Raw genomic sequence first — 16,142 nt, 5'->3', positions numbered from 1 at the left:
ATGGTCTTCTGTCTTTTCCATAATGATGGCTGTCAGACATTGTCTTTCTTTCGTGGTCGCACACTTGCACGGGGCTTTAAATCCTTTTTCCTATTTTAGCACTCATAACATATCGAGAGCTGATAACTTCTGCCACACTCTTGCTGCCTTCCTCTCTTTTATTTTGCTTTGCCCTTATTTCCTCCCATCCTCTAATCTTCGTCAGACACTTACTGTCCAAATGGCCGTCTAGAAATCTGCCAAACCTGTGAGTTTTGAGTGTCGCCCTATGGTTGACTCGTCTATGGTATAAATCATTTATTGTGGTGAAATGTTAGTTTAATTCGTAGGCGGGAGGCTTTGTGTATAAAACATCATATGATCATATTACTTGCGATATTAGAGTGTTGGATTTGGCTGGCTTAGAAACAACATCGTCTTTGGGGTCTATTTTTGACCGAACTAAAAAAATTACAACAAATGTACTCGCAAGGTCACAGTTTGCAGTATTCCTCAAAGACGTGAGATTGTTTTCGTGGATGACTATCTGGAATTATTTTTTGGTTTTTTATTTTAATTTTTTGGACGACTTTTAGGAATTCTTTTTTGGTTTTTTAGTTTTATTTTTTGGATGATTTTCTGAATTAGGGTAATGATACACTTACTACTATTTTACCACTACTTTACTTCTTGTAGTGTATTTATTTTTTTATCATTTTCTTTTAAGTATTTTTTTAACATCTTTAGCCATTAAGAAAAAATTTTAAAAATATATAATTTTAATGATAGTCACTTGCTTAATCATTAAGTAAAAGAAAAATTTTTTAAAAAAATTAAAAAATTAAAAAAATAATAAAAAAGTGATAAAATAGTGATAAAGCTATTATTATTCTTCTGAATTAATCAGACGTGATGTTGTTTTCATGGATGTTTTAGAATTATTTTTTCGTTTTTAGTTTTATTTTTGGGATGACTTTTCTGGAATTATACCTCATAGACGTGAGGTTGTAGTTGTTGTACTAGTGGAGAAAGAGTAGCCAAATGCTAGGGGGAGGTACGTCGGGTGAGAAATCTAGCGTGGGAAGGAATGAGAGAGTGGTCGGCTTTCATCTATCTTCTCGTCGTGGTTTTTCTAATAAAACAAGCCGCCACGTCAGTTGGGATGCTCGAATTCTTGCACCAAATCATCTGTATATAGTGGAATTGTAGAAAGAAGTGGCTAGAATTGTAGAAAGAAATAGCTAGCCACTTGGAGCGGCTCAAAATGAAGTTTACTTGTAGCAAAACCCCTTAGGCTCCGTTTGGGGTGCAAGAAGATCTCTTTTTATTTCAACACATTCTACCTTATCAGGTTGTATTGCAACTCTTGACTTAAATGCACATGTTTAGATTTTTACGTTTCAATCTGACGTGTAATTATTTATCGTAACTAATTGATATTGTTCTAATTATTAATATTTTTTAAGATAAGAGATCTCGAAAATCATATAAACATAATATGAAGACTATAAAATTTTCAGTTTGGATTGGACCAAAAGTCTTATTTGTTGGTCTCGAGATATGATTTTTTGGACTGAATGTGTGTATATATATATATTTAGATATTATATATATAATATATTATTTTATATAACAATTATATAAGTTAATTATATAAGTTTCATCTTAGAAATCACCATTAATTATATATATAATGAAATAATTTATAAATGTTAAATATATCACTTCATTTTAATTTAATTAATAATTTTACTAATTTTTTTGTCAAAAAAAAATATTCATAAACTGATTGGACAGATAACTAATGGCTCAATATGGCAAAAATGATCGTTCGAAATTTTCTATTTATAACCCCTCGAATGGACCGGACCATGACACCCGTACGTAATATGCCTTTTACATTATTAGATGCCAAACCTTTATAACACCTACCCATCATACAAATTAGGTATACATCTTTTCACCAATAAGTCTAGAAATTATCAGCACGTAAAGAGTTTGAATCTTGAACCTAAAGAGGGCGCACTAGCCTATTACCATGCACCTAGCTAACTCCTAAGAATTTTAATTACTTTTTTATTTTACAAAAAATGCATTTATTCTAATTTTTTTTAAAAGGATTAAGCTCATAAATATTTCATGGAGGGGGTAATTCCCCTTTTATCATTTCTCAAAATAAAAATTATATTATAATAATATTTTTATTTTTTATTTATTTATTTCTATAAATCTTATAAAATATATTAATTTAAATTATTTTATTATTATTTATAAATTTCTAATCTAATCTTATCTCAATTATCAAATCAGACCAAAAAAAAAAAAAAAAAAAATGTCAAAAGATGACAACGCTATGGATCCATTGTCATTTTCCTTCTTTTAATATTGCAAACATTATAATGAGACCTTTTTTTGGGACGCTCACGGTCTCTTCTTATTAGTCTATTTTAGTTTAATGAGAATTTGCTTTATCATAAAAGTAGTACTAATGAATCCCTACGTTACGTATTCAATTTCATTGATACCAACAAGACGTTAAAAATCATTCTAATTTTCTTCTTCTTTTCTTTTTTTTTTCTTCTTTTTTTTTTTAAATAAAAAAAAAAGAAGATAATTTTATTACTCAATTTCTTTAAAGCAAGGAAAGAATACATGGAGGAAAATTTTCCAAACCAACAATTGCATTGGATGCAAGAAGAGTAAAAATCTTGATGTCCCATATAAGCAATATTCTGCTGGTCAAACTCTCCTCATCCTTAGAACTAACTTGAATAACTTGCAATGAATCACTCGTCAAGATGATATTACTGAGTCCCAGTTCCAAATCAAACAAGGTTGCTTGAAGAGTAGGGCTGAGCATCGATTCAACTGGAGTCGGATTTGGCCTCCTCCAACTCCGATTCCGACTTTGTCGGAGGCTGAATCCGACCTCCGACTTCAACTCCGCTTACACCCCACTCCGCTCTGACTCCGACTCCGACTTGTCGGAGCGGAGTCGGAGGAGAGAGAGAGAGAGAGAGAGAGAGAGAGAGGCAACCTCGGTTTTGCAAAGATGGGCGACGGAGGTCGAAGGACGGCATGGCAATGGGTTACGGGACGTCGGCTTGTTGCGTATGGTTCAAATGAGAGGTGAGGGTTCTGATTTCGGAAGAGTGAGAGAGAGCGATTCGACGCGGGGGAGGGGAGGGAATCGGGGGGGGGGGAGGGGGGAGGGGAACCTAATGTAGCCTACAACCTGAGATGAGAGGTGAGAGAGAGCGATTCGGAATTTCGGCGCAGGGGGAGGGGAGGGAATCGAGGCGGAAGGGGGGGGGGAACGAAAACCTAATACTGAGATGAGAGGTAAGAGAGCGATTCGGCGTAGGGGGAGGGGAGGGAAGAAGGGGGGGGAAAAAGACCTAATACAAAGTACTAAAACGGTGTCGTTTGGGGCTATTTTAACCCCAAACGATGCCATTTCGATGACAGATATTTGAAAAAAAGTAAAGGGTTGCGTGAAACGGCGCCGTTTCACACAACCCAGTTTCTAATAATGGCGTCGTTTACCACTTTCTACTTCTAAACAATAAAAATAAATTAATAAATAATAAGTGAGTAAAAATATATTTTAAGTTAGTAAAAATAAAATTAAGTAACAATTTAATGTGTATTATTTAATTAACTCACTAAAAAAATCACTAGTTAATTATTACTTTATTAATTATTACTAACTTAGAGAGTTAGTTATATATTAGAAATTTGACAAATTTTTTTATTGTTTTTATATCCAAGGGAATATATTTAATAATTATGTAATTATATTGTGATATTAATTTAATATATATTAACTAATAGTATACTATTATATATATTATATATTAGTAATATACTAATACTAATACTATTAGTCTATTAATATATAGTAAATTAGTAATATTTATTAACTTATTTACTATAGTCTATAACAAATAACTAGATGTAATAACTAGTTACTAATATATTTTTTTTAACTTATTTACTATAGTCTATAACTAATAATAACTAGATGTAATAACTAGTAACTAATAATATGTAATAACACTAGTTACACTAGTACTAATAGATAATAACTTAATGATATTAATTTAATATATATATAACTAATAGTATATTAGTATATAGTATAATAGTAAATTAGTAATATTTATTAACTTATTTACTATAGTCTATAACTAATAATAACTAGATGTAATAACTAGTAACTAATAATATGTAATAACACTAGTTACACTAGTACTAATAGATAATAACTTAAAGATATTAATTTAATATATATTAACTAATAGTATACTATTATATATATAATATATTAGTAATACACTAATACTAATACTAATACCAATACTATTAGTCTATTAATATATAGTAAATTAATAATAATTATTAACTTATTTACTATAGTCTAATAACTAGTAACTAATAATATGTGATAACACTAGTTACACTAGTAGTCTAGTACTAATAGATAATAACTTAAAGATATTAATTTAATATATATAACTAATACTATGCTATTATATATATTAGTAATTTACTATATACTAATAGTCTAATACTATTAGTCTATTAGTATATAGTAAATTATTAATATTTATTAACTTATTTACTATAAGTTTATAACTAATAACTAGTGCGAATTACTAGTATATTATTGAATTTAACTAATGATGTTAATATATAAGATATAGTTATATAAAATCTATATAATCAATTTTAATTTTTATACATTAGTATTAAATATTATTATAAATTTATTATTTATATATTAGTGTTATATGTTATATTATACATTAGTATTATAATGTTACATGTTATTAAGCATTTTAGTATTTATACATTAATATTACATGTTATTATATTTATATTTATATGATTAATATATAGAAAAACACATATATTATTTATAAAATATGTACATTAGCGGAGCGGAGTCGGAGTCGGAGTCGAAATAGGGAGTTGGAGGCGGAGTCGGAGTCGGAGCATCGGAGTCGAATCGGAATGGAGTCGGAGTCGGAGTCGGATCCGCCTGGCCTCCGACTCCGACTTCGACTTCCCACCGGGAAAAACCTCCAACTCTGACTCCGACTTGTCGGAGGCAGAGCAGAGCCGGAGCGGAGTCGAAGTCAGAGTCGAATTTTTAAATTTTTGCTCAGTCTTATTGAAGAGCACAATTTCCTTCTGCCAAAAAGGGAACAGGAAAGAAGGTTCTTTTCTTCCTCATAGTAGCTATAACTTTAGTTTCCCAGTTCCTTACTATAATACCAATTCCAATGCATCCTTGGTTCTTATATATGGCAATGTCCCATTTGATCTTGAAGTACTCTAAAGGGAGCAGGTTCCCATTTCTTGACAACATTACTAGCAAAGGCATGATTGCTAGATCTTTTAGCCTTACTCTCCTTCTGCTGATGTAAAGTTTCGATCAATTGATGAAATACTATTGAGCAAATACCAACGTATGTTTTGATCTGCTTCTATAAGTTAAAAAAGATATGTTATAATGAATAAGATATTTTTATAAAAATAAATTTAAAAATTAATATTATTTTATATGATACGTTAGATCTATTTTATAATAAAAATAATTTTACGACTTTACCAAACATATCAAATTATATTAAATCATATCATGTAGGCACATGCTTTAGCTCATTGAGCTAAACTTGGAAAACTTCCATTGATCTTTTGTACTAGCTTAGAACAATTTTTTTAAATGCTAATTTACCCTGATTTTGCTCTCTAAATTTGACCTTTAGTGTATTTTATTTTATATTTTAAATGTTTAAACATGTTACTAATAGTGTATTTGAATATATATTTTTAAAAATGCTTAAAAATATTTTAAAAAGATGCAATTGTACTAAGGGCACGCCCAACAATATATACCAGGCGGCATAATATAGTAACATGATCTTCTTTTTTTTCTTTTTTTTTTAAAGGAAAATGGTTGGATGACTCGCCAGTATGCCCCCAAATGTTGCCCCGACCGTTGTATTTTTTTACCTAATGGTTAATGAAGTAAATACTAGTAAATTTGTATATATAATTTTTAATGATTAAAGATGTTTAAAAGATTATGAAAGAAAAGAAAAAATTGCAATTGCACTGGTGTGCATACATAGGGTTCACAGTTTGTGTGCATCTACCGACAAGACTAACAATTTTGTCAATAGGTAATTTTTTCACTATATAATACATTTATATAAAGGGTAATATTAGATATAATCTTAAGACGTGTAACTTTTGTGCATTTTCTTTGAAAAAGTAATATCCACCATTATAAAATACTTTTTTTATGTAGGTTCTAGATTTATCTATTTTTTTTCAAAATGAGTACGTGAGATTTACATCTCTTAAGACAATAAACATTATTTCTCTTATGTAAAATAAAAAGAGATTAAAAATTCATAAAAACATAACTACATATAAAATTATATCTCAATAATTTGCTATGTATACGTAGAAATAAAATTCTAAAAAAACAACTTAATATATATTTCAAATTTATGACAAAATTGTTTTATGGAATTATATTAATCTATTATTATTTTTATAATGAAATATTTAGAATTTATTTTCTTCTAATAATCTATCAAGTAATTTTTTAGAATGTCATATTTTATTCTATTATGTAAACTATTTTATCAGATTTCATAAAAATCTAAATATTTTTGTGTTGTACTAAATATATATTGCTATAATTAAGAGTTTAAATAATTGTGAAGAGTCCACATTCTTAAAAACTGATAATATAGAGAAATTAAATAAAATTTTGAAAATATAAGAAAAATAAAAAAGAGAGAGGCAAAAACATAAGAAAATTATAAATTTTTTAATAATACTATATAAAATTATTTTTGTATACTTTTTATATACTTTATTGATATAATTAATAGCATTAATTTTTTTATATTCAATTAAACATATTAATAAAATATATAAAAATAATTACATATAAAATTTTTATTTTAAAAAATCTTAAGGGACCATAATCGCCAGTCCAATCGTGTCTGTGCATTAATTTCTAGCATTGCCTGTTTTTAACTGCAAGTGGCACCTTTTTTTTTTTTTTTTTTTTTTTTTTGCATATATTTAGATAGAAAAAATTTATTTATTATTCTCACATCATCTAATAATAATATTAAATAATAAATTTATAAATAAAATATAATAAATAATATTTAATTATTTAATATTATATCATAAAATAATAAAAATATGATGATAAATAATATTACTCTTCGAGAAAATGCTATTCCAACAACTTTTTTTTGCAGGAATTTCCTAAAACACCATCCGTTAACATTAGAAACTGAGCAGAGTTCTGCCCCACAGCTCTCACTGGCAAGAATAATTCATTGTTCAGAACTGTTTAATGTACTTGACCATTAGTGTATTTTAATTTTTTTAAAATGTTTAAACATGTTACTAATAGCGTAATTGTGTATATATATTTTAAAAAAATGCAATTGCACTATGGACTCGTCCGACGGTATAAGCCAGGCAGCATACTATACTAACATGATCTTTTTTTTTTTTAATTTTTTTAGGAAAATGCATGGGTAACTACCCAATATGCCCCCAATTGTGCCCCCCTTGTATTTTTTTTTTTTTACCTAGTACTAGTGAATTTGTATATATATTTTTTAATGATTAAGGATGCAGTTTAAAAAATTATGAAAGAAAAAGAAAAAGAAAATTTCTGTTGCACTGGTGTGCATATATGGGTTGCATATTTTGTGTGCACCTACTGGCAAAACTAACAATTTTGTCGAGGGAGTTAATTTTTCTACTCTGTGATATATTTATATAAAGAATAATATTGGATATACATGTAAATTTTGTACATTTTTTTTGAAAAAATATGATCTATCAAGAAAAAATAAATTTTTTATATAGGTCTTAGATTTACTTACTTTTTTTCAGAAGGATTATGTGAGATTTACATATCTTAAGACGGCAAATATTATTTCTCTTATATAAAATAAAAAGAGATTAAAAATTCATAAAAATATAACTATGAATTTGCTACACATACGTAGAAATAAAATTCTAAAAAGACAACTTATTTTAGATTTCTAACAAGATTGTTTCATGAAATAATATTCACCTATTATTATTTTTGTGATGAAATATTCAGAGTTTATTTTCTTCTTATAATCTATCAAGTAATCTTTTAGATTATCATTTTTTACTCTAGCATGTAAACTACTTTATCAGATTTTATAAAACAAATCTAGATATTTTCTTGTCACACTAAATATATATTGCTATAATTGAGAGTTTAAATAATTTTTTTTTCTTACTACATGAAATTTAAAGGATAAAATCTCTCAACTACTTTTATATAAATTATCGAATTTAAATGACTATTCGTATATTTTTACTCTGAAGTTCGTATTAAAAAGTTTAATATTTTATAACAAAAAAATTTTAAAATCCATATTCATAAATTTATTATTTTTCTTAAATTTAATTTTAATAATTTTGAAGAGATCACATTCTAAAGAATTGATAATATATAGAAATTAAATTAAAATTTAAAAATATAAGAAAAAAAAAAGAACGAGACAAAACCGTAAGAAAATTATAAATTTTTTGAAGAGCACATCTACTGTATTTTTAGAATCAGGTATAAAATTTATGCAGTATTTGCGTTTGAGCAGTGCTATTTTGCCGATTGAGCAGCACCATTCATTTATATCCCTAGTTGCTTTTATAATTTTTTTTTAATTTCTTTTATATTTTTTTATTATATTTCAATATTTTAAAAAAATAAATATAAATATACTAATACACTGTAGCGATAAGCTATGAACGGCATACGAGAGTTTTCAAAACATCTTGGGAACATAGCCCCCAGTCCAATCGTGGGTCCACTAATGTCTGCTGTTCATTAATTTCTGGCATTATCCTATCTTTTAGGCAAGTTGCACCTTATTTTTCTTTTATTTTCTTTAGCACATCTTGGAGTAGAAAAATTTTATTTAATATTTATTTTTTTATTAATTTCTCATTATTTTATACTGTAGTATTAAATAATAAATTTATAAATAAATATAATAATTCATTTTTAATTATTTAATATTATATCATAAAATAATAAGAATACGATAATAATTAAGATGATAATTAACTTTACTTTTCGGATAATGTTATAAAAATTGTGCACAAACCGTAAAATATTTTTTCTTCAAATGTACCTTTTTTAAAAATATTTTTAACAAAATCATAAATTTATCAAAAAATAATAATTTCTTTTAACTATTAAAAATGTCCAATCAATAGATTTTATCTGTAGATTTTTTTAGCTGTAGTGTTTTCCCCTCGCATATGAATACAAAATCTGTTCTTTAAGAAAAGTCAAGAACTTATCTTCGAATCAAATCATACGTAACATTACAGTTTGTGAATTTGTGGAATAGTATGAATCTTTTAGAGACTCTAGTTGCACCTGCACCTGCCTCTCCTGAAACTCGGTCATTTACCGCATCTGAATCAAACATGGCCACCGTGTCTTGGACATGGAGCATACTCGCACTGCTTCTGCTCGCACATCTCCTGCGACAATGGGCATTGAAAAGCTGGAACAAGAATGGGAAATTACCACCTGGCCCAAGAGGGTTCCCCATCTTTGGGAGCCTTCATAGTTTGGGAGAATTCCCTCATCGAGATCTACAGCGACTAGCCCAGAAATATGGCCCCATCATGCACTTGCGCTTAGGTTTCGTGCCTGCTATTGTTGTCTCCTCGCCTCAAGCTGCCGAGCTGTTCCTTAAAGCACACGACCTTGTGTTTGCTAGTAGACCACCTATGGAGTCTGCAAAGTACATCTCTTATGAGCAAAGGAGCATGGTCTTTGCTCCGTACGGCTCTTATTGGCGCAACATACGCAAGATGTGCACACTCGAATTTCTAAGCAACGTTAAAATCAATTCTTTCAAATCCATGAGAAATGAAGAGATTGGCCTACTGGTGAAGTTTATTCAAGAGGCCGCCAGTAATTGTGTTGCTGTAGATCTGAGTGCCAAGGTTACATCTCTGAATGCGGATATGTCATGCCGTATGGTTTTTGGGAAGAAGTACGAGGACAAAGATCTTGATGAGAAGGGATTCAAGGCTGTAATCCACGAGGCGATGTATCTAGGAGCAGTTCCTAACCTAGGCGATTACATTCCTTGTATCCGTCCCTTTGACCTTCAGGGGCTGACACGACGCATGAAGGCTGTTAGTAAGATCTTTGATAATTTTTTTGAGAAGATCATTGATGAGCATATCCAGTCCAAGGATGAAAATAAGAACAACGACGACTTTGTTGATGTCATGCTGAGGCACATGGGATCAAAAGAATCTGAGTACTCTATTGAAAGGTCCAACATCAAAGCCATAATTTTGGTAAGTTTTCATACCACTTGCATTCATGTATTGATTTAGCAAGGAATCAAAGTATAAGTAAAAGTCAAAAAAGTTTTATGAAAACTTAAAGTTTCTCAGGTAGTTGTGTAATGTAATGTAGTCATATGCTTTCTGCATGCGTAAAGAACAGAATTATGTATAACTCTACAATTGGATTCAGATATGGCACTAATTTCCCAGATCAAAATTTTGGTGGCAGGACATGCTCGCAGCCTCGATGGACACTTCGGCAACGGCAATAGAGTGGGCACTCTCAGAATTATTGAGGCATCCACGAGTAATGAAGAAACTTCAGAAGGAGATGGAAAATGTGGTGGGCTTGAAGAGGATGGTAGAGGAAGCAGACTTGGATAGGTTGGAGTACTTGGACATGGTTGTAAAGGAAACCTTAAGGCTACATCCAGTAGCACCACTTCTGCTTCCTCATGAGGCCAGACAAGATTGCACAGTTAATGGTTTCCACATACCCGGAAAGTCTAGAGTCATGATAAACGTATGGGCAATTGGTAGAGACCCAAGTGTTTGGAGTGAAGCGGAGAAGTTCTTCCCGGAGAGGTTTGTTGGGAGTAATATTGATCTCAGGGGACGAGACTTTCAACTAATCCCATTTGGTGCCGGCAGAAGAGGCTGCCCAGGGATGCAAATGGGTCTGATTGTGGTCCGGCTTGTAATAGCACAACTTGTGCATTGCTTTGACTGGGTTCTTGCAAACAACATACAGCCAACTGAGTTGGATATGACTGAGGTGTTTGGTCTTACTGTTCCAAGAGCCGAGCATCTACTTGCCATTCCTCGTTATCGCCTTCACCATTGAAAATTTATATTTTCTCTAGTTTTTGGACCTGATGTCTGCACTTGGAATGTGTAGATTTGTATGCCGGTGAATAATTTTGTTTTGTAGAAGAAAATAGTATATGTAACTAAGTTTGCTAGAATTCACTATGTAATAAATAAAATCTAATTGTCAGTATTAGAATTTAGCACATTGATTTACAAACTTTGCTTGATTAATGTAGAGTAAGATATTTATCCTATTATAATAAGTAGTTATCTAATTGCTAGAGTAATTTTTGTTGTTTTCCCGTTAGTTTTCTTGTTTTCCCGTTTGTATTCCGTTACTTGTAATTAAGTACGTTACTTATACCCTTCCAGTGCACCCATTACTAAGACCAACCATGCGACGGAGTCATCCATACTCAACGAGAGGGAAGGAGCGGCGTGAAAAACTGGGAGGTGAAGAGGATTATGTCGGCAAGGTGGCGGCTGAATATTGAGAGAGAGAGTGAGTTATGAGAGAGACATCAACTAATGAAAGAGAGAGAGATTACGGGAGGAAAGAAAGCACGGCGTGAGGGAGAGAGGGAACTCATCGTGAGACCGTGCCAGGCGTGCGATGGAGATGAGTGATAGTGGCAAGTGGTTGAACGATACAGAGAAAGAGAGTGATGAGAGAGAGAGAGAGAGAGAGAGAGAGAGAGAGAGAAATGCTCTAGGTGGCCAAAAATTACCCAATGAAGGAAGAAGAAGCAATGGTACCGCGCGACAGAGGTTGAGTTTATGGTACCTCCAAGCTTGGCTAAGAACGGCGGCCAATAGATTTGAAATCAACAGAGGCCGATCTCTAAAGCATCCTCATCCGGTTTTTCATCTCCATCCTTATAATTTAATTCAAAATCACATTTCTTCAAATTTATCCCTAAATTTTATTCATCTTCTAAAAATCTTCTACATCTCATTCCCCATCCCTATCTCTATTCTATTAAATAATATTTCTCTATTCATTTTTTATTAACTTTTTCTCTCTCTTCTATTTACAATTTTAACTACTAACTCTTTCGTCTTATTATCTTCTTTTCATTTTCACTTTTTAGTAAAAAAATACTACGAATCTTATACTTTTAGTGCCAATCAGAAGCAAAATAAACTGAGAGATATCCTAAACTCCAATGGATAAACGTACTAGTCACAGCTGAGTCCGAAAGCATTTTGATATTTACGTATCAAATAATGAAAAACATAAAATTAAGCACGTGATGAATTGAAGTTTCAATCACGTTTAGAAGGATGACAGAATTAAAATGAAAATGACAGGAAGAAATCCAAACATCCACAAAGCAGCGAGATTTTCATCATCGTTTCTATATCAAAAACAAACCTAGTAATTTTAATCTCCAGCATTTCATCCGAAACCAAACAGTATATTTTCATCTATATACATTTCATCCGCAACAAAACAGAACACAAAAGGAAAACAAATCGTTAAGCCTTGGCTCATATGAAATCACATAATCAACTATTCCACTACATCATTACCACATAACAAATCAAAATTTTCTAGTCTATGATTATCAAATAACAATTCGTCCCGTAAAATCGCATCATCCATTTTTATTTGTAAAACAGTTCTTGACACTGTCAGAAACCATGAGTTAAACCACATGCCCTCAACTGCCTTGCTTGACTCCCCTCCCTTTTCATTGAACACAGCGAGCTTTTTCTTCCTGTCCCATCCCAAGTGATTTCTGGGCCTTTTCAATGCCTTCTGGATCTGCAATGCAATGATTTTCATAAACTATTGCAGCATACTTAAAATTAATAATATGGAATAAGAAAATGTCAAGGGCTTGATCACAAGACCTAATCCTTCAGACTTTCAATGAACTTGTGTGCAATCATGAGACCAACATTAGCTCCCTTTTTAAAGGATAATAACCAAAATTTTGGTTTGGAAGTAACCTCAACAAATTCTGAGCTTAAAAGTTTGATGAGATAAGGTACCTTGAGTGTACATTGAAGATCTCTGCGCTAGTTCATTTTACGTCTTATTAGCTAATTCTTTTATTATATATTTATGTGAGAGAGAGAGAGAGAGAGAGAGAGAGAGAGAGAACCATCTACCTGAATTTATACTTCAGTCCTTCAAACAGATGTCATTAAAAATAATTATATTACTTCCACAAGCATACTTGTTATGATGCAGAAATACCAAAAGTACATAATTCTAGGTGCAGTGAAAGATAACAGATTAGGCCAGAGGGTGGGGGAAACATAAATGGTAAATTTTTGTAACTGAAAAGGAAAAATAATAATAAGAATCCTTGGAACTAAAAGGTTGAAAATGTTGTATTGTACAAGATAAATTAAACTATTTCCATCTTACTACTAAGAAATGCACATGGAAATCCACTTACCAAAGAACTGCATGAAAATGGGTGTGAAGAAGCTCAAGTTGCGGGAGATATTATAGGCCATGGTAGGTGGAAGAGGTTTCACAACAGTGTCAATGCTGAATACCCGTTGAAGAAACTGTATAAACAAGAGTATTTCATGTCAAACTGAAGTAAGAACATATTCAGGCACAAACCTATTTAAAGAAAGCAGATGGAAATGATGAGTAAAATATTATCAATCACCAAGCAAAAAGAAATGTGTAAAGCTGCATACTTCAAGTAGCTAGCCCCTGAAAAGCTATAAAGTATCAATTGATAGAAAAACATAACATAAAATGTTTAGACTACATAAGAAGTAATTGATATATATATCCTATAGACATGCCTTTACTCACTGAGGAAGTTAATGGCTTTCCCAATCAAATTCAGTGATCTAAATCATGGAAGAAAAAAAATGCATCATCCTCACCGCATGCTTCTATAACAAGATTAAGTTGAATTAACCATTTAGAGTATCAAAAAAATATTCTGCCTGAAGAGACACAAAAGCACATCATTTCTAAAATCAAATTGAATGCAGGAAAAGCAACACATTTTATGACTTCAGAACATGATAAGATCATGGCTTGACAGTGAACCTCGTCTAAATCTTTACAGATGACAGACCCTTAGTGTAATATAACTAACAAGCATTCTACCCTGTAAGTTTAAGATTTGTGCTACCCTCTGGAAATCACAAAATGGCCAATTCGTAAAAGAAAAACCAGCAAAGCTCTAGGGATTAGCATTCGCATGAAAGGAGGAAAAAAAAAAAAACCAATCGAGGTGAGTATCAAGAATTCAGAGTTATCCCAGTATTGATTGTTCATATTTAGCTTATATTTAAAAATAATGAAGTATGAACTACATAGTCTGCAGAAAGGTCTCATATGATAAAAAGACATCTACTTTCAGCAGCGGCAAGCAAGTAATCAATAGTCTACGAATTCGATAAAAAAAGATACCCATTTTCAAGCAAGTAATCAAGAACTCTTTCGATTGTGTAGGCAAATAGATATAACATCCTTTGACAACCGCACGAAAGTACCCGAGTTTATTAATAAATTCCAACACAAAAGCAACTATCAAAGAGATATCTAAGAATTACGCTGAAAGATGTAACAGAGCTGGGGGTCAATCTTGACAAGGGAATCCCGAATCATCATCTTTGAGGTCGTGGCGTTTGGACTTGTCGTTCTTTCTTCGAGGGACGTGCATCACCTATTCGACTCCAGGCTACTTTGTGACTTTGAGCTTTACATCCTGAAACTCCTCGACAGCCTCCTCTTTGCCCCTCCATGGTGCCGACAACATCAACTCCCTCTTCGCCCTCCCCAATATTGTATTGAGATTTACAATCACAGACTATCGATCTGAGAAGAGAGAAACATAAATGATGGAAAAGAATTGAGAATCACTTTTAGGCGAAGAGAGGTGCTCGTTGGTGCTGCGTTGCGAGGGAAGGAAGGGAGAAGAAGACGCGGGACGAAGGAGAGAATCGTTGGGGCAGGAGCGATGGGGATGTACAGTCGATCCCCATATATGGGGAACTTCTGTAGCACCCCTATACTTCATCCCCATTTTAGAGATTGGGATGGGGGGAGGTTTTTCACGAAAACCTTAAAAGTTTCCCTAAATTATAGGGATGAGGGGCGGATGCAGAATGGGATGCGAGTGCTCTAACAGGTTTGAGTTTATGGTTTGCTCTGTTTCGGGAGTGGGAAAACAGGGTATAACGGGTTGAGGAAAAGGCCATAAAGTTACTGGGTTGTCCATCGCCATCTAGTCACCATCAGGCTTCCCTTTCTTCTAGGTTAGTCTATGCCGCATAGCCTCTTGTTATTCTTGATTGAAGGTCGGTTGCCTGCATAGGTTAGCTTGCCTTTTTTTTATAGATTTCTTTTAGCCTTTCAGAAAATACCTACCGACTTACTTTTGACCAAATAAATAAAAATAAATGCTATTTTAATACCACCATGGTGTATTTATAGTCCTTTTTTTCGTAAACAATCGTTGAGACTTTTATTTTTTATATGTTATTTATGCCTTAGCTGTAAGTCATGACCGAATATGATTTGGACTTGCATTGTGTTTACGTTGAGCTATATATTGAACTTACTTTGTCAGAATTTATACAAATATATATAAGTATATATATATATATATATATTATATTTGGGGTTTTTAAATTATATAACTAAGTGATATTTTCTTTACGACTAAATTCAGTAGAATAAGATTGTAATTTTGTTATAAATGCTTTAAATTCGATTTAAATATATCATACAAAACGAGTTTCGATTGTTTTAACAAACTGTGTTAAAAATAGTATTTTCGTAGGCTTTGTTGGTGAATTTTTTTAGTGCAACTAGGCTTGAATTAACTGGTTTATCATTGAAATCCATTTGGTGAATTAATTGCGTTTGTTTTAATGGTTGCTTATTTGCTAAACTTGCATCAATTTATGGTCTGTTTTAATTTTATACTATTGCACTTTCTACTTTATGAACAGATTGTAAT

At 31.6% G+C, this 16,142-nt stretch overlaps 1 protein-coding gene and 1 long non-coding RNA gene across 2 annotated transcripts; one reads left to right on the top strand and one right to left on the bottom strand.

Moving 5' to 3' along the window:
* Positions 1-9,343: 9,343 nt before the first annotated feature.
* Positions 9,344-11,383, top strand: LOC122303549 (cytochrome P450 71AU50-like). The gene is made up of 2 exons (XM_043115375.1): positions 9,344-10,392; positions 10,613-11,383. Exons 1-2 carry the CDS (start codon positions 9,424-9,426, stop codon positions 11,225-11,227), a joined length of 1,584 nt encoding a protein of 527 aa, XP_042971309.1. The 5' UTR covers positions 9,344-9,423; the 3' UTR covers positions 11,228-11,383.
* A 1,207-nt stretch (positions 11,384-12,590) lies between these two features.
* Positions 12,591-15,462, bottom strand: LOC122305701. Its single transcript, XR_006241208.1, has 3 exons — positions 14,731-15,462; positions 13,605-13,719; positions 12,591-12,961 (listed from the first exon to the last, which is right to left on the bottom strand). It is a non-coding gene; the product is annotated as an uncharacterized LOC122305701 (long non-coding RNA).
* Between the last annotated feature and the right edge of the window lie 680 nt (positions 15,463-16,142).

Source organism: Carya illinoinensis, chromosome 3 (assembly GCF_018687715.1).
Source record: "Carya illinoinensis cultivar Pawnee chromosome 3, C.illinoinensisPawnee_v1, whole genome shotgun sequence".
Lineage (NCBI taxonomy): Eukaryota > Viridiplantae > Streptophyta > Magnoliopsida > Fagales > Juglandaceae > Carya > Carya illinoinensis.
Note: the sequence above shows the minus strand (reverse complement) of the source record. Positions and strands in the feature narration are given on the sequence as shown.

Excerpts from the sequence above, each read along its gene's own strand:
- LOC122303549 (XM_043115375.1), top strand. The coding sequence starts at position 9,424 with ATGAATCTTTTAGAGACTCTAGTTGCACCTGCACCTGCCTCTCCTGAA. Across the intron at positions 10,393-10,612 it reads ACATCAAAGCCATAATTTTG|GACATGCTCGCAGCCTCGAT; the intron begins GTAAGTTTTCAT and ends TTTTGGTGGCAG.